We start from the raw sequence: 23,048 nt of genomic DNA on the forward strand, positions 1-23,048 counted from the left end.
GTCGACAAGAGCTGTCCGACGTAGCTTCGCCAAGAGGCCATGAAGGTAAAGTATTAGAAGAAATATACAGGCATCGCCGGTGTAAGACGTGTATGCCCGGTAGCCACATGAACCGGCGGTCGTGCCGGTAATAGGGAAAATCGTAAGTCGCTAGTGAAAACGTGGGATGCATAAACAAAGCTGCCCTCCGCGAAAGATTCGGTAGTAGTAGTACAGGCGAGATCGTGGTCGGTCCGAGAAGCCGGCAAGCCATCTCCAGGGATAGGTGGAGGAGGAAATCGGTGGTCGTATATCAAAAGTATTGGTATCACGTCGAAATGACCCGCCAGAACGCCAAGCCATAGGAAGGAGAGAGACAGTGCGAACGGCGTTGACGTCCAGAGTAACGGCAAGCTGTTGCGTATTGAGAAAGAAAATCGGTAAAAATCCGTAAGCTGCAAATACTGTGGTCCCGCTCACCACCCCTTCTTCCTTGCGAATCTTTTGTTCAGCAGTGCTAACACTTTCGGGACGTTGAACTGTACGTATTCCAGGTCGAGGTCGTCCTGGTTATCTTTCTGCATCTCGAGCAGATCATCGAGCTTCAGGTCAAGCTCGAGAAGTCCCCGGTTTCGACCTGTGGGTTGCGTTAGAAACTTGTCACTACATGGTATCATCCTTTCGGGGAGGGACTCACCCTTGTAGTGAAGCGAAATGACAAAGGTACCAGGCAGGGGACTAGTGAAGTTGAAGTATATGTTGGCTCTCCTATTGTCCGGAACATTGCTCTTCTGAATGACACCTTCCTTCTCGAGCTGCTGGTGGGTGAATTTGTAGGGACCGAGGACCTGTTGCTTTTGCTGTTTGCGGCGGGTGCCCTCCGATTGACTCCGGACGTTGTGAAGATAGCTTTTGTATGTCTCGAGCTGGCCGACCAAGTACGAGTTATGATCTCGGATCGTCTTAAACACCTCTTCGAGCTTCTGTGTCTCTGTGAGCACACCTTCTTTCAATGAACCAAGATGCTGCAGTTCCTGCTCCACCTCGTCTCTGAGGAGACCAAACTGGTCCGACTTGTCGATAACCTTCATTTCCTGGAGCTGACTCAGAAGTTCCATGGCCCGAATACCCTTGCGCACCATGACAGCGTCGTTCTTGGAGGTGGCAGCGGCGTCGGCAATCCGCTCAAGGCGGAGGGGTCTGCGAGAAACCGAGTTATTAGGCGGAATGGATCGCATGACCTGGACGAAGATCGATTTGGCCTCCATGAAGAACACTTCCTCCTGGGTGATATCTAGAGCGGCGGTAAGGTCGTCGATGGCGGTCTCCCATCGGCTGAAGAGAGGCAGGTTGATGGCTCGGTTTTCTTTCCTAGGCACCTGAGGCGGAGCCGGGCCGAGCTCGTTGATGATCAACGCCAAGTGGGAGTTCTCGTCCTTGCAAAGCTCTCCGGTGTGCTTGTCGAGGAGTCCGTGCATGGCGTAGACTTCATTGAGTGTAATCGACAGCTCGAGGTCTTTCTTGGATAGAGCTACGTAGTTGTCCATCTCCAAGCTCTCGTAGAAGTCTTGCACTTCACAGAGGTCGAGCATGAACTTGTTGACACGGTCCTTGTTCTGCTGGATGAAGGGCTGCAGGTTGGCCATGTACGGCTCCTTGGCATACGATGGCTTGTTGGCCAGGTTTTGCAACATCTTGGCGATCAGGGTCAGAGTTCTCCGCGGGCGTTCGGCCGGCGCACCGTCAATGAGCATGTATGATTTTGGCGTCACGATAGCGGGGTTGATGAAGCGCAGGAAGAAGAAACCTCCGATCAGTGTGCAGATAATCTGGTCGGTAGCGTCTGGGTACTTTCTCTTCGTTAAACTCCGAATCTGCTTGCAGATCCACCGGATTCCGTAAGGCGCCTCGTCCAAGCCCTCGATGATGGTGTTGAGAAAGCCGTTAGCAATCTCAGTCAACATGGTCAGCCGGGGCTCGATAATGGCCTGGACTTGTGTTCTCGGCAGCTTGTTCCGCAGTGACGCCCCGCGGCAAAGAGGCAGGCAGGCTGCCGGTGTCCTCCTCGATCTGCTCGCACATGCGCTCGTACACCTTGAGCGGGTTGATCTCCAAATCAAGATCCTTAAGCTCAATGAGGCTGTTGATGCGGTCGGCCAATACAGTCCGCAAGAAGCTTTGGCCTGGGCCACGGCGGGTATAGGTTGTCATCATGCGGGAGACCGGCGTGTTTGCCCTCAGAAGCGAGGAGTATTCTGGGGTCGTATCGAACTGGTATGTTAAGACAGACTGGAACATGGTCAAGAGCAGATGCTCTTCACGGCTCTCGTACTGGTTTCCGTAGATTGTGAACATGACGGTTTGTAATAACGAGTCAATTTCGGACATAGAGACGAGACGACAGAGATGGGCGATATGTCTGGGTTCGGACTGCAGGAGGAACAGCAGGTTGCCGTATTTTTGCGTCTTGTCGTCGTTCGGGAAGGCACCCTCCTGCAGCTCGGTAGCATCTTCCAAATGGCTCGCAACTTCGTTCTGTTCTTCCAACGCCATGCGGTTCTGGATGAGCAGAGCAATCCGGGAGTCGAGGTACCGCACATCCTTCTCGAGCACGAAGTTCTTCTTGGACTGCGACGAGATCTTGGACTTGAGTTCGCGTAGAATCTTTTGGGCCTTTGCCAAGTCATCTTCGATTTCTAACTCGCTCTCGTTGGCCGACATGGACATGTACAGGGCCGACATGGAGTATCGCTTCGACTGGCGGGCTGATCGCGAGCCATCGTAGGAAGACATGGTGTTCTGGCGGGATATGGGCTGAAATGAAGATGACGAGGCTGTCGACGCCCGTGACGGAGTTTGTAACATGACAGACATGTTGGAATTGGTTCTGGGCGGCATTAAGGAGGTGGATCGACCTAGAGGTCTCGCGTGACTGGCGAATGCAGTCCCGGTTGGAGGCAGAGGCGGCGGTAGATCGCTCTGGTGTTAATTAGAACGGTCGACTGAGCACTCTTGTTTTTGCTGGATTGGCAAGCACCGAGGGCGACCTGCTGGCAAGAAAGAGTTGGCGCCAAAGCGCGGCGAGGTATGCGTGGCTTCGCAAGGTAAGTCGATTCGGGATTTGATTGCCTCGTTTACAGCAAGAGCTGAAATGAGAGCACTGGAATGTGAGAGAGTGTAAGGGGTTTTGAGGGTCGGCTACCAGGCCGGTTGTGCGCCACGGAATGTCAATAGGAACGCCGCGAATGTCCCTTCTGGCGTCGGGCGTCGAGGTTACACGCCTTCTTCGTCTTGTTAGGGTCGCGTCAATTGAAAACGCCTTTCAAGGGGTTCTCTCGGAAGTTTAGGTTTCCTTCGGATGACTCGTGTGTGGGCGTGGTGTGTTGCCCGAATTTTCTAGGTAGGTAATAGTGAGAAGCTACCCCCTTATGACCAGCAGTTGCCAGGCGCTGCACTAATTTGCAATATGGGGGGTCCGCGAGTACTGCTCCCTGGTGGCAGTGTAGACTTTCCGGGCGTATATGCTAGGTCGGACAGAACAGCCTTTTGGCCGGCGCGTTGGGTCAATAGGGCAGGTTAAGTATAATTATGAGCAGCAGGTTCGAAATTGGTGTTTGACAACATAAAGTGCGAGCGGTTGCCGGTCGAAGTGCGACGAATAGGGAGGGCGGGTATGTCCTTCCTTCAGGTAAGACAAGACGACCGTTCTTGTTCGAGACACGCAGGATGCAGCTGAAATGTTGCACGACTTTTCTACGTGTTTGATTTGGCTGAGACGATATGGGAGGACTTGGAAGATGGGGTCGGTATCGTCGCTTCTTCTTCGATTTACTGTACGTGATGTGCTTGTGCTGTACGGTCTGCAGTTTTGTCGCACGTGGAAATGCAAGCACAGACAGGAGGTCCCGGGTCGAACGCAAAGAGTTGAAGGCAGCCGAGTTTACTACGGGGAGGGTGGGTGAGAGAGGGCGAATTGATTCAATTGAATTGGTTTTCTGAAAGGGGAGAGAAAGACGAGAAGATGGACAGTCTCCAATCAACTACTACCACAGTCGACAAACAGAGAGAGCGAGAAAGCAGCCAGCCAGACAGACACCGACACACACTTTTGAAATCCAGTTCGTTATGGGTAAAGGTAGGACGAGGAGGGGCCGAGGTGTCTGATGGAGGTGATAGGGTGATGGGGGGGACGAAATGGATGGCGGGAGGGGGCTTCTGAGGGTAGGGGGCATGTACATGCGTACCGTACTGGCTAGGCTAGCCTAACAGCATGGGCAGAAGGGGTCGCTGATAGCGCATCTGCAGCTAGAAAGGGTGCAGCAGCAGTTCGTGCAGTAGCGCAGAGAGTCGGCCAGGCCCCAAGCAGCCCCAAGTGGGATACCCGCGATTGATTTGATACTCGCAACTAATTCGCCGTTTCAGAGGTCAGGCACATCGAGGGGCGGTGCCAGGGGTGCTAGGCATGCTAGGGGTGCTAAAAGAAAACCGGAGCCTGCAAAAAACACTGGAACCTGCTGGGCCTGCCCATGCCCACCTTATTAAAAGGGGACAAGGGGAATCGGGGGAAACAGCTGGACAAGCAATGTGCAGTTGCGTGCATCGAGGAGAGAAACAGCCGGAAGAAAAAACTTAAGCGGATCGATCTGCAGTGCAATTGCCCATCTCACCGGCATGTATGGTGTGCACAAGCACATCCGTATATACTGTATGTACATCATACCCGGGAACGCTCGCAGTCCGTATCTCTGTTCAAGATTTTTCTTCTCATTCCAGTCTAGCACGACGATGCCGTTTCCCAGTCTAGTCTAGGGAAGGTTGCAGCATTAGCTGGTCGCTCAATTGGCCGATGGTTGCCAGAGCCGAGAGAGTGGAGATAACTTTCTGGTATTGGCAACGCAGCCCGCTACTTATCCAAGTTATCTTCAAATGAGATGGACGAGTGCTGGCCGGTATACTAACCTACTACAGGCAAATATTGCTTATGATGTAGCAGTGATGGGATGGATGGGTTGCAGCAGTAGATGATGGTATGGTAGTCGGCCGGCCAAACTTGTTTTCCTCCGCCGAGTCATAAAAGAAAGGGAAACTCAGGTATCAATCAATTCGACTATCGGTCGGCCGGTTTGCTCTAGCACCGAGATATCGCCATGCAGTATACCGTCTTGTTAACAGACGGTCAAACTGTGACCTTGTCCTGTGTCTTCTACCATCAGGGGCTTACTGTTGCTCACGGTTCCTGCGTGCCGCGTTGTCTTGGAACCCGGCCTTGGCGGCCCCAGGTTATGCCCAGGTTTCCAGCAGAGATAGATTCGCTTCTGGAGTCTGGTGATAGTGCGAGCAAAATGTCTTGGGCTTGGGGGAGTTAAAAAGATCGGCCAGGAACGTCGATCGAGAGGGGGGGTCTAGCTTATCCCAATGGGGCAATGGGTCGTTCAATTTTGATCTTAGTCCTGTTAGGGCCTTTTAGGGGATACAGCAGGGGGTACTTCGCAGATAGCGCGTACATGGAGACACAGAAATGTCCAGATCCCACTTGGGGCCTCAACTTTGATACCACACGCAACACGCAACTGCCAGTAGTCAGCATGGCATGAATGATGGTGTGGGAGATGCGCAGTTCCTGTTCGACAATCGAAACACCTGGTCACATCCAGGACCACCCGAGGCCGCGATGCATCTCTTCCATTTGTTCCCTCTCGGGTTATTGTTAGCTCTGAAACAAAGTCCAGCGTGCCGGCGGGCCACATGCAGCATAAGGCATATCATCACACCTATTTGAAAAATGTCGGAGACCCTGCTACCCTCCCGATAATTAAATCCAAATATGCATGCTGCAGGGACGTCGCTCTTCATCTTCACGCAGAACAGAGCAGGCGGCACGCGAGTGGCAATGGAGACTCACTGAACTCACAATAGCCAGCCAGCACCTCTAGTCCCGAGACAGGAGCATTTGTTGCGGAAGGAAGGAATGGACCAATAATATGTATTCAGCAGTATACGCATGGATTCTTTCGTATCGCTCCTTTGGTCATGTCATTCAGCCCCGACCCCAAGAGTCTGGTAGGTGATCTAATAGGGGGTATTCTCGCCGACGCTAGACCTTGTCTGAGAATACCATCTAACAACCTCAATCGCAATCGACGTTGCCGTTGCTCATTCCTTTTTGCATCTCGGCAAGGGTCCGGCGAGCATCACGTCAAGTGGAGTTCGGGCTCTGTTCGGGGACGCCAGCAGAAAAGCCGCCCAAGCCCATGCCATGCGACTTGCATGCATGCACGCAGCGGTACTGAAGATTATTAACCTACTGATAAAGTGCTCACATGCATTTGCTAAGTATTCGCTTGATTGTTCTCTGTATCGAACCTTCCCGGTTGAGTCTGACCGATATAACCCCTGGAAAGCTACAGGCAAAGAAAAGACATGCCTGGCCCAACATCGGATACATCGTGATGTGACCTCTCGGTACATTCTGTGGAATCACGAATGAAAATAGTCCCGTACGATGATGTCCTTTACCCAGCTCGGTGGATTGAGGTTGGCTGCATGCATACCCAACCTACGTACATATGCAGGTCAGCTTTGTTTCGAATCAAGCGAGCGCTTCGAGACGCGGCGTCTTACACGATGGAATCCCACGCGCACAGTCGACGGGGCGCAAGGGATCCCAGCCAAACGAAACAATCAATGAATTTCACTTGCCGAGAATGCTACATACACTCGAACCTGTTGACGTGTTGACGAAAAGTACAGTAGTACTGTAGTATTGCAGGTAGGTATCGGCAGATTGACGGCTGCAAGGATCCGGAGCACCTTGCGAAGTTGCTACATGAAACAAACCTTCAATGGCTATTTTGGGGGGGAGCAGCAGCGCGCGCTCGTAATAAATTAGCCTGCCGATTCGACGAGCCTAAGGAGGAGGCTGAGTGTTGCCCAGCATGCAATCAACGTTCCACCCCATCCCACGACGACGCAATGGCTACCAGCTACTGCACCCTTTCGCAGGCAGTGGGAATTGTTAATTTCAAGCACACAAACCATACGAGGGGCACGGAAACATCACGACGAGTGATGAGAGGACGGAGACGTTCAGGGACAGGGCCGCCGGAATGCCGTCGGCCTTGGGCTTCCCAAAAGTCATGTTCCCGGTACGGTACACACGGATCCTGCGCGCCATGGCTGCAGCAGAGCTGGGGATGTCTTATCGCCAACCCTGACTAGCTCAGCCTTGGTGAGATTGATTTGCAGAGATACATGCGCACACTATTGTACATTTTATTGGTTTTATTTCTCCATGTACCAATCTTTCCAACCATCGACAAACATGGTTCAGTCCCGCGAGGACACAATCAGACGGGGAGATCGTCTGGCTAAATCTCGCCGCAAGTCCAGACCCAAGATCCTCTCAACGCGCACCCCTAACCCCCGGGCGCGACTGTTCCGGTGGCAGTGGCATGTTGCCGTATCCTCCACGGAACGATAGCCCTATCGAATGGGAAAGCCACTAGGCAGACAGGCTTCCCTTTTCGGCCGGCCGTGCTGAGCTGTTCTTTGTTGATGTTTGGGTTTGCTCAAGCCTCCCCGCCACGTCACTGTCGTCGTAACATTGTGATAGAAAATTGGCCCATCTTTTGCGGCTGACTCCTCGGCATCCCGGGGGCAATGATTCATGACGTATGGAGCCTACTAGGCTTGCTGAAGAAGAAGGAACAGATTCCGGCTCCATCGTTGCCATGTGTGCCCTGCGTGCATATTTTGGCTGGATATGGACTGGTGCAGCCGCCGTTGATAACCCAACGCGGGGTACATGGGACGATCTCTTGTTGCAAAATGACTCATGTTGCAGGCCAAGATGTAGAGACAAAGGTAGATAGGCACTTTGCCACCTGTGGCCTTCATTCCCCCTTCGGACGGCGTGTGCTGGTGGTGGCTGCGATGATCTAGAGGCCATTGAAGACGCCATGCCAATTATTCGGTTTCTTCAAGCCATGTCGCCTCCTACAGTACTTTTCAAGCAGTCTCATCAAGCCACGGCCCGCGGCTAGAGACACGGGCACATGGTCTAGGAGAAAGCCCAGGCGAAAATGAGCACTTTCCTATCAGCTTGTGGGTTGCCAACAAGCATGTCAAAAGTACATAGGCGCAGACTGGAAGGAATGAGAAGACGGCAAGTCGCAAGATCAACTCGAATGTACAAAAATAACTACAATCTTCCCGCTAGACGAGGTGCAGATTTGCCCGAGTTATTACATGTACACAGGTTAGACACATATGATGAGACTCGTTAGAGACTTCTGTCGTCAGACGTGGATTGGCATATTTTGACATGTGTAGTGCAACCTGCAACCTGACTACAATACGGCTTGGCAAGCAGTCAATGGAATGGACGCGACTCCCAGATGAACTTCTGTTTCCATCTCGCTTTTTCTTTCCGTAGCGGTCCCGATGAATTATGTATATTCGTATTCCGATAGGTAGTAAGTAGGGCGATATCCCACACCATCTCACACTGAATCGTCAGTCTAGGCTGAGGTGTGTTTCTTAGTCTTGTTCCTTGCAGTTGTGCCCGTCTACCGTCAGTCAGGTTGCTTTTGTACCTGACTAGCCGCCTAGGTTTGTGGGGGAGGGAGGAGCCTAGACAAGGGGCAACAGGTGACCCGGTGCCTTTTTGGGGGGAAGTGGGAGTGCTCGGACACTTTTCCACCCTCTTTTTTCAGCTTCATCTCGGCAAGGTCGGCGATCCGCAGTCTCGTACATACAGACATACAGACATACTTCTGGACATACTCCATACTCCATACTCCGTACATACATCCAAGTACGGGATGTGGTTACCCGCGCGTGCGCCTCAGCCCTCTTCTCGGGTGTCTTTGGGAATCCCACGGATCAATAAGTAGCTATTAAGATTAGATGGCTGAGCAGCTGACATCTCAACCCGGCCATCCGACCACTTCGGGGCGCCCGCCCTCCTGCTCATCCTCTTCTAAAATCTGACTGACACTGACACACATCCACTTCAACCCCAACGTTGGACCCAGGCATCCGGTTGTGCGCTTTTGGCCGCCTCTTGCCAGACAGGCCTTCACAGGGATGTGCGCGACTGTGCCGCTTTCTCTCTCTCTCAGGGATATCTTTCCCCCAGTTGCCAGTGATGTCAGATGATGGGCTGCTGCACGGATGCTGGCACGGACGCCGTTGGGCTCTCTGCCCCTGCTGCTGATCGACTCCCTAGGAGAATACGAGTCAATATCCCTAAGAACGAACCACAACTCTATGAATCACTCGCATGACCGCGCATTGCAATTCCAAGGCAGTCGTTTTGTTCTTCATCTTCTTTCTCCATCCGTCACGTCCTACGACTGGGGTCAAACAAGCATGGCAATTCCTTGTGCAGGTTTTGCCCAAGATTACAGTAACGGTGGACAACCACTTTACGGCCGGTTTGAGCGAGATGGGTTTGTTTACAATCGAGCTTGGATAGTTAGTCGGCCGCCAGGATCTGTCTCGAGCCTGCCGTCGCTGTCTCGTTTGAGAGTCGAACACCGGCTCGGTTGGTGTCTCTGAATTATTTATATCACAGTCACGTCGGGCTTGCAAGTTTGGCGAGCCACAAGTCATCCGATTGGCATAGAAAATAAATGTATGGTCTACGCTGTCTCACACGAGCCGGCGGTGAGCTCTCTTATCCCTCCTATCACTTACCTCTTCTCTTTCAAGCGGGAGTCGAGTATCGACATCACCCTCCTCGTGGCTTCATCCTTCTTCTCGGCAATCGACTCAGTAAGCCTAATGGCCTCGGCTGTCTTTTTCCGCCACTCCTTGTCCCCCATCATCCTCCTTGCGATATCAGGTAGCCCGCACTTTCGGGCGGCTAGGTCGTCGTCCAGATCCTTCCGGACAGCGTCGTACTGCTCCTTATAGTACTTCCGCACTCGTCGGCGAGCCTCGATAACAATTAGCCCGGAACTCATGTTCTGGACCATCGTCTCATCCCAGATGCAAGAGGACTTTGACTGGCCAAGCGGCTCCCATATCGCCGTGCCGCTTCTGTTCTGCTTGTACTTCTCGATATCCTTATGCTCTAGCCCCTTACTACCGTCGGGGTCTGCATCCCGGTGAAACGCCAACTTGGTGGACAGAGGAGATGCCTCAATCCACGTGGGGCTGTCTTCAGGGCCACAGCTGGGATTAGTTGCCATGGCTCGGTCGATGCTGTCTCTTCGCACTAGGTTTGGGGGCACGATGAGTCTAAGGCCTCTCGAGTGGCTGCTGTTAGAGATCGATCGTTGTGGCACCTGACCGTCCGAGGTGTGCTGGTGGTCGTCTGCAGGCCTGGGCTCGCATCGGGGCAGAGACCTGGACTCTGCCTCGCATACAGCCGACTCCCCATCACTGAAGCATGAGAAGCACAGTCCCATGGCCATTTTTTCGTGAACGTTCCTTTGGAGAGGACGCTGCTTAGACTCTCCCAGCGGGTAATCCGAGACTGGCCCGGACTTGTTTCCCGTGTGTGCTACCTGGCCAATATTTGTATCAGTACTGATGGATATGTCAACTTAGTTAGATGACGAGTGTTTGCAATACGGTTCTTCGATGACATATCAATCCAGTGTGGCGATCGGTATACATTTATAGCTAAATGTGGCGGTGCTTGTATAATTCTCAAAGTTGTAGCTCGAGGTCAAATATTCACAAAGCCAATGTCATCTGTCTCACGCCGAAAATAAACATATCTTTTGTATTAACAATGACATTTAAGAGGAATCGATATAGGTACAAAGGAAACCACGTGTCGTGCTTTGTTGCCCTTTGTCACCTGTGTTTCCCCCATTTGATACCAAGGAATCAGCTTGTTTCGCCCACCACGTCATTGGCGTCACTGTAGTAGCCCCTATTTTCCTTCTCTTCGATCGCCTCTTCTTCACTATAGCATTCGTCCTGCGAATCCGTCTCGGACAGGCTCTCAACTGAATCAACACCCAGCTCTTCTCTGTAGTAATCGAGGTATTCATCGCTTTGCGCATCGTCGTCGTCGTCGCCACCAGCAGCCGAGTATACTTCTCCTTCCTCCTCTTCCTCCGTCTCAAGCATGCCGAACTCCTCCATGAGATGGTGCAACGACTCCGTGTGGACCCCCTGGTACAGCCCCAGATCCAGAAGAACCTCCCCGATGAGCGGGTCGTCGTCGTCGAGCTGCAGGTACTCGTCGATCTCGTCCTCGTCGTATACGGACCAGAGCTTCTTCAGGGCCATCTCGCGCCGGAAGCCGAAATCCGCCTCGCGTTCTCGCGCATTCTGCTCCTCGAACCAGTCCGGCTGGTAGATGGTGAGCTTGGGGAGGTGGCTGGGCACCATAACCCGCTCCGTGGGTAGAGGTAGAGATATCATGGCCGTCCGTTAGCTTGTTAGTGAGTTACGACGGATTAGTTTGTAAGGTACAGGGAACTCAGGTGAGCTCTTTAAGTACCGGGATGGTGGTTTGATTGTGCTGTATAGCCTTTTCACACAAGCAACCTGGACTGGGGGCACGAAGAGACAGGGGCTTTTCACTTATTCCCTCCTCATTGTTAGCCCCAGAGGCTAATAAAATTGTCGTCATTCCGAAACATTGTTCTCTGGCAAAGAAACATAAGACAATATCATTCACTTCATTCTTTGATCAGGAGGTGGCCAACTGCGTTTGTCTGGTTTTTGCCACGTTTCTTTCCTACGTCGGCCTAGACCTGGTACAAAGTCATCCACCCAGTAGCAATGAGAAACTCACATCATGTAGATTTGTATCCCGATAGTCATTGTAACCAATCAAGGCCTGTCTTTATCCAAACATGGCATAGTCTTGGTATTTCATAGATGGATGCATACAATTCAAATGACGCATGACCGTAACTAGGCATAGAAAGGTTTTGGGACATGGTCCGAAATGGAAAACCTCGCAGGGTTTGTTGTTGATATTGGAGACCAGTCTGTAGGCCCTTCCGTATAATAAGCCCCGGAAAGTCGACGATGCCGGCGTATGTCTCCGAGTGCTTTGTCAAAAGTGCCCGACGCCAAGAATGTGGGCCCTCGGAGACTAGAATGTCAAACAGGGGTAGTAAGAGTCGTTCTGTGACATATCTCAAGTAAAGAAACGAAAATGTCTTGATATATAAGACATGTCGATGACCGCTCTGTACTGGAGATCAAAATCACCATCAAACTTCACATCCAGCTTCACTCTACCTCTTTCCCGCTAAAGATTCATTTTTACACTTGGCTCAACTGACCCAACTCTACTACACGAACTAAAAATGGCTTCCGACCTTCAGCATACGCTTTGGCTATGGCTCGAGGGGTTCTTTCCCCGAAGAGTCTGGTATTATCTCCTCACCAAAGGCCTAGTCGCCTCGTCAGCCGACCTCCTTGAAGGCAGGACCACGGAATCCAACCTGCGCATCAACCGCATGCACATGGACATGTCCAAGGGCGGCTGGACCTTCGCCGATCCCAGTAACCCAGCACCCCCAGGGGCGTCCACTCCATGCCTTGGAATCTCCGACCCGGCGACCGGCGAGACGCGGTATATCTACGAGAGCGCCTCCATCCTGGTCTATCTGGAGACCGTGTACGGCGGTCGCGGCTCTCCTCCGGCCATGCCCACCGACCCCATCGACGTCGCCACCATGCAAGACATCATCGGCATCACGAATCTCGCCACGCTCGACGCCGGGTACTACACACGCCACGCCGTTCCCGCACTGGCGGCGTGGTCCGGCCTGGCTAACGAGGACCGCAGCCGGGCCGCGGGACTGAACGCGCGCGCTGGCATGGCCAGGAACCTGGGCAAGATCCAGTCATGGGCGGCAGCGTCCCTGAAGACTACGGGCTGGCTCACTCCGGGGAGAGGGGGCGGCCCGGGGCTTGCCGACTTCTGCCTTGCGGCGGGTCGGAGGTACTTGGAGTTGACGTTCGGGTGGGACATGTTCGAGGGAGAAGGGGAGGAGCTGAAGGAGCTCGCGGCGTGGTATGAGCGATTCAAGGGGCTGGAGTGGTGGGAGGCGGCTGAGGAGAATGCTGTTGTCCACCCCCGCAACTGAAAATGGGGAAGGAGTCCCGCGAATTCTGATGGATTGTTTGATGCGGAATTTGAAAACCCTGTCCATGTCATCTCTATACCACTATACTGGCGATACTATTATACTAGCTATACCAGCTATACTAATGATTCTAAGCTTCAATATACCACCAAGTCCAAAGCCAGATTCCGTTCGTACTGTGGGTTATGTTCGGAGCTGCCATCGCAACTGTTGGGTACGGTCTCTACTCAACCTTGGGTCTTAGCACCACGACCGCGCAATGGATTGGATACAAAGTTCTCTATAGTCAGCATAGCAACAGAGGGAGATAGCGAATCAAGTAGTAACAAGGTGCTATATTCTATAAAGAAACGAACAAAGGAAACAGCACCTGCTATTCTATATACACATAAGGAATGGCTTAGCACTCTAGTGCTAAGCCCCAAGGTCTACCCCTATTATTTGTTGCGGCATCCAAAAGGGCAATCCTCCTTCCAATGGTATAATCGGCAAGGTGTCATTGTTACCAAGGCCAACCGCATTCTTCCCCTGCTCGATTGCCGCCTCACCGAAATTTTTAAAGACACCAATATCATTTGGATCCGTCAATGCAACATCTCGCCTCGTGCAGCCAGTCGCATTTAGAGGTACGCCGTTGAGGCGGTCTGCGATCCAATCGTAAGCCCCGGGGAGACCGAAGACAAACTCTGCGATGTGCCCCGTGAGCAAGTTTCGAACGTACTCGACCGTGGCTCCTGCGGGACAGTAGAACTCGTTCACCAACTGATCCGTGTCGGCTATGGGGGAGATGTCATCTAGCACACCCTTGAATAGATAGAGCGGTCGATTCGGCGTTCCGTGGACGCCCATCTGGAAGGCACCCGACAACACCGTCTGGAAGACGTCGTTGTAGAGGATGGCCGAGCCGCTTTTGAAATAGGAATAGATGTTCTGGAATATGCCCCGCGCCGCGATGACATCCGCACAATGGTCGCCAATGAATTCGAACACCACCCTTCTCGGGCCCAGCTCGCTGTCCAACAGGTCGCTGAAGTTCTTGTAGCCGTGGGCTAGGCCGAGCATGCTAGCCATGAGGATGCCCGCCGGAAGGCGCGCGTTGTCCGTCTCGAAGATGTGCGTGCCGTTGGCAATGGTGCCGCCGAGGGCGGTCCCCACGGTAAACTGTCCTTTCAGACCTCCGTGGTCCGGTAGGAGGACGTACCAGCCCCTGTTGAGCGCGGCGTGGATCTGGTCGGCCAATGTTAAAATATTACTACGCGACTGCGCCGCGGGACTGGGAAAATTCTCACGGTTAGGCTCTCTATGTTGACAAAGCCAACGGTAGCTAGGGAGCCGAGCTGGACAGCGTAGCTGGGTGCGCAGTTTGGATTAGGCGAGTCATAAGCGACCGCGTACGAGACGAGCTTCGTGTTATCGGCTTTGTTTCCATCAGGGACAAGAATCGTAGCAACATCGGCCACCGCATTGTCGTTGGCATCGGTACTCCGATACATGAACTCGGTTGCCGAGGCAACGTTAAAATAGCCCAAGACACCTTTGATCTTGTTGTCGATTGGTCGACTGCGTATTGTCTCCCCTAGGCTGTACTCGGAGATGTTGTCAGGCTCGTGGTAAAAGGGGTCCAGGAGAGGAAGAATCGGTGGAAAGGTCAGCGCCCAGCAAATGTTCGTGAACGGGGTTATAAACACAGGAATGTAGAGACTCAATTTGGAATACATTATGAAATCCAGTAAGTTCCTTTTCACGATTCCTGGTACAACGGAGAAGTATAAGCCTCCCCACAGCTCTATCAAGCTGCGTGGCTAGGTATATATATTTAGGCTGTGTAACACAGCCACACAGCCTCCTTGCGCTATTGTACGCACGTGAATCTAGAGTCATCTGTCCTCTCATGCCTGTTGGAATCTTGAATTTCCGGTACGTCGAAAAACATCTATGAAGTCGCTATACCAAATCATTTTCGCAGCGCGTTGTCAAGTTTCTTCAGCGATTACCGGAATCTTAGAAGCAGACATGCATCATCCCGAAGAAGTGTCATATGCATGTTTGACAAAGGAGATGTAGCGGCAGGGTCTGAAACAAATCTTTCAAAGAATCCTGATATAATTGCAAGAAATCTCAGAAAGGTCTCGCTTGGGCAAATCATTCCCCGAGAATGGCCAACGGATTCATGACACGTTCCTGTCAATGAGGCATAATGACTTACAAATGAGTCTGTTGACGAGCGATCTCAGATTCTGGCTTAGACATGACGGATGGAACGCGCCTTTTGAAATATGTTTCAAACAATCATTCCGTGCTTACCGACAGCCTTACGTACGTCTCAGACACCTAGAACGGAAGAACTACAGATATATGTGTGAAGTAATCGGCGAGTCGAGTCTCGTGACCTGATCGTTTCGAATTATATCTTGGGAGATCTCGATTCAGGGGACTCGCAATGGATAAAGTTGGCCAAGGACGGGGAAGGGGTAAATCCATAGTAGTTTCACTTTTCCGTACGGAATGAGACTATGATACACAACACACGTGCGCAAAATATTGTCTTCAGTGGCATGCAATCCGTGAAAGAATTATCATCGGGTTAATATTGAGTCTGGATGAGACGCAAAGCTAGCTACGAGGATACCATAGTTTTCTGAGCCGATAATCCCTTCATTTGGATATCCATGACCTCCTGAACCTTGTCCAACCCCTTCCCAGCCACTTTGGGATCCGGTGCCGTCACCAAGCTCTTCGCCGCCAGCGCGCGGGACATATATCCCTTGTAGATACGTGCGACATGACCGTCGGGCTCGCACGCATCTTTGAGGTCGATAAGCTTGATCGTGACCCCTATGAAGTGCGACATGACGATTTGCTTAAGAACAAACCACAGCAGGGCGACGAAGAGGATGGCCTTAGCAAAGAACGACTGTAACTTGTCGCCAACGGGGAAGGCCACCCGCCCTCCCCCTGACCATGGCGATGAACTTGCGCGTGGTGTGAGGGTGCTGGCTTAGCACTGTCGTGCACAGAAAGCATCAACGGGATCACGTACGCCTGCTCGTGGCTAACGTAGTCTGGCAGCGGCGATGCCATGTGCTCGTTCACGAGGGTGTGATGCTGGAGCGCGCCCCCGATGGGGTTTTCCTCGGCGACGACGCGATCGTTAACCTGGATACGCTTGACGTCCGGGCTGAATTCGACGATGGTGCCGGACAAGTCACTTCCCATGATCAAGGGGTAGTTGATGTAGCCCAGCAGGAAATCGCCAATGATCTGCTTCTGCCAATCGATGGGGGTTGATGGCGACGGCATGGCTATTCACCACGATCTGGCCGGGGCCCAGTGGCGTGTGTAAGGGGCTGACGCCGCTAGAGATACATGACTCTTCCATTACCAGACTGAGCACTGTCTATAACGCGGAATCATCCAACCTTGCGCTCTGCTCCTTACCATGGCCCAGCAAGGTACATTGCATCGGCTCAGTGAGATGGCTCCTTCGACAAACGCCTCTTTCCTACCCCCACCTTACGTTTAAAAGGGAGTTCCCATGATGGTGGGAAGCCGGGGTCGTACTGGATTACAAGCAAACTCAAGCCAAAATCCATAGACCCCTGGCTCATTATCAGTGGGGTTGGCTGTCGACATAGCCTGCGAGAGCAACGGCCGGTCACGACACAGCCGCTCGACTGTCAAGTCCGTGGGGAAATGGGCAAAAGGGAAATGGGGTAGCATGGACGTGCGGAAGCGATCAAAGGACGTCGGGGAAAGGCTTGTTGCCTTCGACGTCGTCGTAGATGGCGAGGTAACAGGGTTGCTGTGGAGCGACGGGGCGGCGATCGTCTCTGACGAGCTGGCAAAGGTATCAACCTCTGCTAGCAGGTCGACATCATCAACAGCTTCGATGCTACTATCCACAGTGATATGGCCAAGATTATGGCGTGCTTGGAACAACGAGTTTAGGCCTTCAAGTCGGCCCTCCAACAGGGCGACCCGGGCCGTATCGTCCGTTGCCGCACGCCGGCGATGGGGTTCGGACGGTTGGCACTGTTTCTTGAGGCGGTGGCACCTGCGATTCGCGGAAACGCGGGAGCCGCTCCGATAATTGAGCAGGTAGCGGTCTACGAACCTCTCACATCTATCACTATCAGAGCAGGGCATGCATCGACACTTGGTCTTGGAACAGATAATACAAGCTTGGCCGTACTGGGCCGAGCGAGCCAAGCCCCTTCATCTCATACTGCAGGGTATATAGTCTAAACGGGTCGTACCTATGTTCGCTTATTTGATCGCACCTTTTGCATCGCTCGGGGGCGAGAAACTGCGCGCGCAGGAAGGGGACGGCAGTAGACTGGGAGGATGGATGTGCCCAGTGCGGAGGGGAAGGGGATTGAAACAGTGAGACACCAGCATTGCCACCTCATCTGACGCCTTTTAGCTGGCCAGGTCTCAGCCTGACAGGCCAGTCGGGGTACGTATTGCTATGCAAACAAGGGGGAGGAATGTCAGAGCACGTGACGATATATTCCAAGACACGGGCGGAATTACGAACTCTCCGATTTGAGGTTGCACAAGCAATTGGAATTCGTACATCGTTACGAAGAGAGATAGGGGGCTGGCTTTGGCTATCGTAAAGAGGTTCTTGCGGACAGGGGTGCTGGTAATATCAGGAGACGAACAGTTACCATTTTGACAAGTTGTCCCGTTCTTGCGCGATACAAAATTACATATGTCAAAGTCGCGTCGAGGTTCGTTTGTGAAAGCCGGCTGGAGCGAACGGGAAGGGCTGTGAGAGCCAGCTTTTACTACGAAGCCTCTAAGAGCCGCACACTATGAGACGGACTTTTTCAAGACATGCGACGATGTGTTGCCTTCCAAACTCAGCACCGCAGCTCGGCCTGTTCTACAACAAGATGACGGACTCTCCTTCTTTGTAGGTGTCCCTGCGCGACTCGATCCTTGGGCAGGTGAAGTATGAAGACTGGCAGGCATGTATCGGGCCTAATGTCTACGGAACGTGAACTCTCCACGTGAAGTGGAGTATAAAGAGGCTCTAGGCTTCTTTACCATGCTCTCGTTCTTCTCAGGTATCATTAGCATAGTGAGTCAGGACAACTACCTGCAGGCAGTGCCTATCAGGACGTGTGTCACCTACTTGTTCCTGTGAGCATGCGCCGACCCCATCCTGCATATCCCGCTTGTGATTTGGATATGGGGGCCATCCACCTCGTAGTCCTACCACTGTATAAGCTCTCTGGATGTCTTCCGGCTCTCGTAAGCCTTTGCACCTTTCTTCCCCTTCTTCTCATTCCAGGTGGACATGAACAAAGACTACACAGGATACACCCTTTCAATATAGCGCCGTAGTTTGATACCTTCTACCATGTTGTTTGACCTACCATATTTTTCGCCTCCGAGCTCGGAATCGGATGATCGTAGCGCGGCGTCCCGCATTTTGTTGCCGTCATGACCGCCTTGACTGTCATCTCCATGGCCCTTCGCTTCTGGTCACGAAGTCTGGGGCAAGCGAGTACCCCAGGGGTTAACAAGACAAATGGTCGCCGGCACCGTTTCTAGTGGGATGACTGGGCAGCTCTGGTAGCAGTGGTATGTTTTTGCACCTTTGGCAGCCGTTCTACTACACGACACAGTCTATTCTTTCCTAACCGATGCTTCTTGCCAATTCTAGCCCTTCATCCTCGCCATGCACTGCATTTCGTTCCGAATGGTTGACCTTGGATGGGGTCGCCATATACGGACAGTAGACCCAGATGACTCCTCTATGTCGCTGAAGCTCCTCTTCATTGTGTATCTCGTCAACGATTTCGCCCTGTTCTTCAGCAAAGCTTCTGGACTTTTGTTCATATCTCGAATCTTCCCCTCCTTCGCGAATCCTGCCTGGTTCAACTACATGGTGGTAGTGACTCACGGCTTGAACATAGCATGGCTGATTGGTATCGTTTTCGGCACTGTTTTCATATGTACACCAGTCGAAAAGGCATGGAACTCCACGATGTCAGGCCACTGCGGAGCGTCGAGCGACCTATGGATTGGTTGTGCAATCCCCAGTGTGACAATTGATCTATTCATACTTGCACTGCCGATGCCTAAGGTCTGGGGTCTGCACATGACCAAAGGCCGGAGATGGGGACTCTTTGTCGTCTTCGTACTTGGATATAGGTAAGACACCCATATTAATGCTCCTTCTGATGTTTCAGTGCCGCGTAGCTAACACGATCTGTGTCCAGCGTCATTATTGTATCTCTTGGTCGCCTGATTACAATCCTTGTTATGGGCACAGACCCGAACCAAGACATCACTTGTAAGCAACGGCACAACATGCAGTAACATGATATGAGTCTGACCAAAGCTGACGGTCCACCACTTAGGGATCCGTACATCTGTCGGGATGTGGATTATGGTCGAGGCTCCCATCACCGTTCTTTGTGTGTGCCTCCCCCTATGCTGCCGCTCGGCCGTCGACTCGCAAAGAGGGTGTTGTCCATAGGCGGATTTCGCAAACTGTAAAGCGGCTCGTGGAAGAGCCGCGACGGCAATTTCGCGTCAGCCTCCAGGCCGGGAGGCCCCAATGCGTCTTTGTTTGCAAAGGAGAGGTACTGTTTTCAAGGGATGCATAACAACACGAGACCCGAGAGCATTCAGTCTGTCGGCAGCGGCCGAGCAATGGTCTCGCTGCATGTTGTACCTCCACAAAAGACGATTCGGGTGCAGAAGGATGTCTACGTTTCGTGATGATGGCGCTGGTGCGTCTTTCCCAGAAGTTCTTTGCTGGTATTATCAAATAGGGGCTTGGCTTCAGTTGTGGGCCTTATTAGCCTAGCAACCTAGCCAGGATTCCAGGGGGCGTTTTTGCGTTTTGGTTGCTGGGAACCCCCGCCAAACCCCACCAATATTTTGGACAGGCGGCCAGATAAATCAATTACAGCATCATCATTATCATTTGCTTAGCTCCAAGCGACGAGCACCGCGTCCACCCTTCCTTCTGCCAATGCAACATCCAGTGTGAAATGCGGCAATCTACCATGGAATTGTTATTCCTGTCAGCCAAATACGCGGTCCCAATGCCAATCACAGTATAACCATGACGGTTCCCAGCAAGCCCATCCCGGCGCTGTACGTTGTCTACATTCTCCGCTCGTCTGTCCGCCGCGCATCGTTCTACATCGGATCGACGCCTCATCCGCCCAGGCGACTCAAGCAACACAATGGACTCGTGAAGGGCGGCGCTACTCGCACCTCGCGGGCGTCGCTGCGACCGTGGGAGATGGTCGCAGTCGTCTCTGGCTTTCCCAGCAAGATAGCCGCTCTCAAGTTCGAGTACGATTCCCCCATACTTTGCGACCAGTGCCGACATACGGGTACCATGTAGCTAACAAGACGGCAGATGGGCTTTTGCCAACCCTCATTTGTCATTGCACATCCCTTCGTCCTCCCGAATCACCATCGCGACCCAGAAGAAGCGCAACGGCCATCCGAAACGTCCACCCTACAGTCTGACCTCGATCATCTCGAACCTCCACCTCTTACTACGAGTCCCCAGCTTTGTGCGCTGGCCACTCAAGCTCCATTTCTTCGATCGCGACGTGCACAACGCCTGGCTTAAACTGTGTAGCACTGCCAACGAGCAGTTGCGCAGCACCATGGAGATCGTTACGGATTTCGAGCCGCACGCGGAGACTCGTGTCGCCGCGGAAAACGTTGATCCCGGGGTGGAAGGAGAGGACGAGGAATCTGCTGCTTCACCGCCGGTCTGGGGCATCCATGCCCTACCGCTGGATTATGCGCCGATGCGAGAAATCGTCACGAAGACCGAGTCTATCTTCTCTTTCGAAAGAGAGGGTAAATGCGTGGTCTGCAACGAACACCTGCCGACCGGCGAGGGAATCTATGCAGCGTGTACCAACACGGGCTGCGAGGGCGTGGGGCATCTATCTTGTTGGAGCGGCCATCTCCTTGGCTCGGGCAGGACGGACGAGGTCCTGCCCATCGGTGGCCATTGTCCAAAGTGCAAGGGACCCGTGACGTGGGGAGAGATGATGACCGAGATGACATTACGCATGCATGGCAGGAAGGAAGTGGAAAAACTGCTCAAGGCGCCGCGGAAGAAGCGAGCTCCAGCCAAGGCTACGGCGAAGTCCGCAGCCAAGTGAAGGACAACGTGCTCTGTTGGGTTGTGCTTATTTTGGCTAGGCTATGTGCGTCAGTTGTTGTGATACAGTCGCAAATGTTGGACACAGCTCTTTCCTATCAATCTGCTTTTCTAATAGCCGTGCCCATGGCATTGCAGCTGGCGAGTACCGTGCGGTACTCTCGTTGTTCTGCCCGTATCGTCCCCGTACCCTCATCCAAGATGCTCAGTCGTCAGCTGTGCCTTCCTTCGTCGTTGGTGGAACGAGAAGACTGCTGGAGAGGTCGAGACTAATCAAGAGCAGTTTCGTCAATTCGACAGCATTTTAACTTCGCTCCTTCCTGTCATTAGACGTTAGTGGCTTGACCGGGTTATGGTTCTCCCCCAAGTGGTTGGCCTGCCTGTCCATAAAATTCAATCCAGAAGAATAGAACATCCCGTATTTTTCTCTTGCTACTTCATTATTTGCACTCCATTCTTCATCACATTGGAACCATCAGATATCCTGACTTCACACAATGGTGGCCCTAAAGGTCGTGGAACGCCACCGTGTCGGTGTAGACAGATTTTACGGATTGGACTTTTCCCTCGTCTATGATCCCACAACTGGATGCTTGTCCAGAAGAGATGGGCTACCAATGCTGCCAGGACAGCCATGGGCCTCCCCTTTCCTCCAACGACGAGCTGCTAAGTAATGTTGAGCGGGATCATAAGGTCTCCAGCCTGGAGAGGCTGAAGTCCTCAATGTACATTGTGCGTATCTTTTGTGTGGCCAACGCCAATGCACACACACATTATGTGTCCATCATCTACTGACAACGTGCCGGTTCAGCCTTCGACTCCCAATAGCAAAGCGGTCACGCCTCTTCACGCTTACGACTGCATTATTGCCACGCAACACCCGGATCTTCACCTCACCCTGACCGGCAACAGTGTCTACCTCAAACCTATCCCTGTCTACATGCTCTGCGTGGACTTCTGGCGTTGGCTTGCGGTCGCACCCAACGACAAGAACCAAGCCACCTACAAGGCCGCGATGGGCTTCATGCGCACCTACTGTCTGTTGATCCGATATGCATCCGACTTCCGAAAGGCGGCCTTGATTCACGAACTGATACCGCGCGACCTGAAAGTCAAGATCACCTACGAGTCCTTCGTGGGATTTATCTCGCAGTTCGCCAACGTTCCTGACTCAGACGTCGCGCCGCGCTATACGCACGGCGAATTGGCACTCAGAAGTTTCGTCAGTCCTCATAGGCTCTTCCTTGAAGCTCCCGAGGAGGACGAAACCGAAGATGGGGACAATGAGAAGGAAAGGACAGAAAACCAGCCAGCGTCCGCTTCAAGCTATAAGTCCTGGTCAGTTTCCTCGGGTCCCGTAACGACAGCAAAGGCAGATGACCCGTCAACGCTCGCTCCGTCGCTATTTGAACTATCTTCCATGTTATTCCTTCTCTTTTTTGGGGGCCATGCTGATATGGTCCTGGACGGACGCTTCGGGGACGGTGAGATGGCTCGTTATCGTACCTCTAGGCCTGGTCTTTGTGTTGGTCATGTTGACAGTGATAGTGGTGATTGGCATTTATGTAGAGGAGTTTTGGGTTGCAAGGAAGAAGAGGACAAAGAAAATGTCGCTGGAAGGAGGAGACTGGGGAAAGGGTGGAACTGTCGAAAGATGACGGCGACATGGTTTAACTAAATCCCTTGGATGGTGGGATGAGATCGTTGTTGTTCCCTAATTCGGTATTACATAAAGAGACTTCGTATTCCTAGAAACGCTTTCTGCTCGTTGCATTAACTTAGAGAAAACAAACCGAAAGAATATAAATCCATGATCAACCTGAAGCACTAGTCAGGCCAAGCCA

At 52.6% G+C, this 23,048-nt stretch overlaps 9 protein-coding genes across 9 annotated transcripts; 4 read left to right on the plus strand and 5 right to left on the minus strand.

Annotated features, from left to right (window-relative positions):
• Positions 1 to 455: 455 nt before the first annotated feature.
• PG998_006779 (GTPase-activating protein) lies at positions 456 to 2,772 on the minus strand (the record flags this gene model as incomplete). The annotated part of the gene is made up of 3 exons (XM_066873595.1): positions 456 to 616; positions 677 to 1,967; positions 2,005 to 2,772. The coding sequence occupies 3 exons, from the start codon at positions 2,770 to 2,772 to the stop codon at positions 456 to 458; spliced, it is 2,220 nt and encodes a 739-aa protein (XP_066729540.1).
• A 6,902-nt stretch (positions 2,773 to 9,674) lies between these two features.
• PG998_006780 (uncharacterized protein) lies at positions 9,675 to 10,400 on the minus strand (the record flags this gene model as incomplete). The annotated part of the gene is made up of 1 exon (XM_066873596.1): positions 9,675 to 10,400. The coding sequence occupies one exon, from the start codon at positions 10,398 to 10,400 to the stop codon at positions 9,675 to 9,677; it is 726 nt and encodes a 241-aa protein (XP_066729541.1).
• A 421-nt stretch (positions 10,401 to 10,821) lies between these two features.
• Positions 10,822 to 11,364, minus strand: PG998_006781 (uncharacterized protein; the record flags this gene model as incomplete). Its single annotated transcript, XM_066873597.1, has 1 exon — positions 10,822 to 11,364. The coding sequence occupies one exon, from the start codon at positions 11,362 to 11,364 to the stop codon at positions 10,822 to 10,824; it is 543 nt and encodes a 180-aa protein (XP_066729542.1).
• An 899-nt stretch (positions 11,365 to 12,263) lies between these two features.
• PG998_006782 (uncharacterized protein) lies at positions 12,264 to 13,049 on the plus strand (the record flags this gene model as incomplete). The annotated part of the gene is made up of 1 exon (XM_066873598.1): positions 12,264 to 13,049. The coding sequence occupies one exon, from the start codon at positions 12,264 to 12,266 to the stop codon at positions 13,047 to 13,049; it is 786 nt and encodes a 261-aa protein (XP_066729543.1).
• A 414-nt stretch (positions 13,050 to 13,463) lies between these two features.
• Positions 13,464 to 14,767, minus strand: PG998_006783 (uncharacterized protein; the record flags this gene model as incomplete). The annotated part of the gene is made up of 2 exons (XM_066873599.1): positions 13,464 to 14,276; positions 14,339 to 14,767. The coding sequence occupies 2 exons, from the start codon at positions 14,765 to 14,767 to the stop codon at positions 13,464 to 13,466; spliced, it is 1,242 nt and encodes a 413-aa protein (XP_066729544.1).
• Positions 14,768 to 15,666: 899 nt separating this feature from the next.
• On the minus strand, positions 15,667 to 16,349 carry PG998_006784 (uncharacterized protein; the record flags this gene model as incomplete). The annotated part of the gene is made up of 2 exons (XM_066873600.1): positions 15,667 to 16,021; positions 16,090 to 16,349. 2 exons carry the CDS (start codon positions 16,347 to 16,349, stop codon positions 15,667 to 15,669), a joined length of 615 nt encoding a protein of 204 aa, XP_066729545.1.
• A 2,151-nt stretch (positions 16,350 to 18,500) lies between these two features.
• PG998_006785 (uncharacterized protein) lies at positions 18,501 to 19,382 on the plus strand (the record flags this gene model as incomplete). The annotated part of the gene is made up of 4 exons (XM_066873601.1): positions 18,501 to 18,575; positions 18,612 to 18,641; positions 18,724 to 19,214; positions 19,283 to 19,382. The coding sequence occupies 4 exons, from the start codon at positions 18,501 to 18,503 to the stop codon at positions 19,380 to 19,382; spliced, it is 696 nt and encodes a 231-aa protein (XP_066729546.1).
• A 754-nt stretch (positions 19,383 to 20,136) lies between these two features.
• On the plus strand, positions 20,137 to 21,205 carry PG998_006786 (Structure-specific endonuclease subunit SLX1; the record flags this gene model as incomplete). Its single annotated transcript, XM_066873602.1, has 2 exons — positions 20,137 to 20,372; positions 20,440 to 21,205. 2 exons carry the CDS (start codon positions 20,137 to 20,139, stop codon positions 21,203 to 21,205), a joined length of 1,002 nt encoding a protein of 333 aa, XP_066729547.1.
• Positions 21,206 to 21,979: 774 nt separating this feature from the next.
• Positions 21,980 to 22,882, plus strand: PG998_006787 (uncharacterized protein; the record flags this gene model as incomplete). Its single annotated transcript, XM_066873603.1, has 1 exon — positions 21,980 to 22,882. One exon carries the CDS (start codon positions 21,980 to 21,982, stop codon positions 22,880 to 22,882), a length of 903 nt encoding a protein of 300 aa, XP_066729548.1.
• Between the last annotated feature and the right edge of the window lie 166 nt (positions 22,883 to 23,048).

Source organism: Apiospora kogelbergensis (assembly GCF_038363985.1).
Source record: "Apiospora kogelbergensis strain CBS 113332 chromosome Unknown utg000005l_segment0_segment0, whole genome shotgun sequence".
Classification (NCBI taxonomy): domain Eukaryota; kingdom Fungi; phylum Ascomycota; class Sordariomycetes; order Amphisphaeriales; family Apiosporaceae; genus Apiospora; species Apiospora kogelbergensis.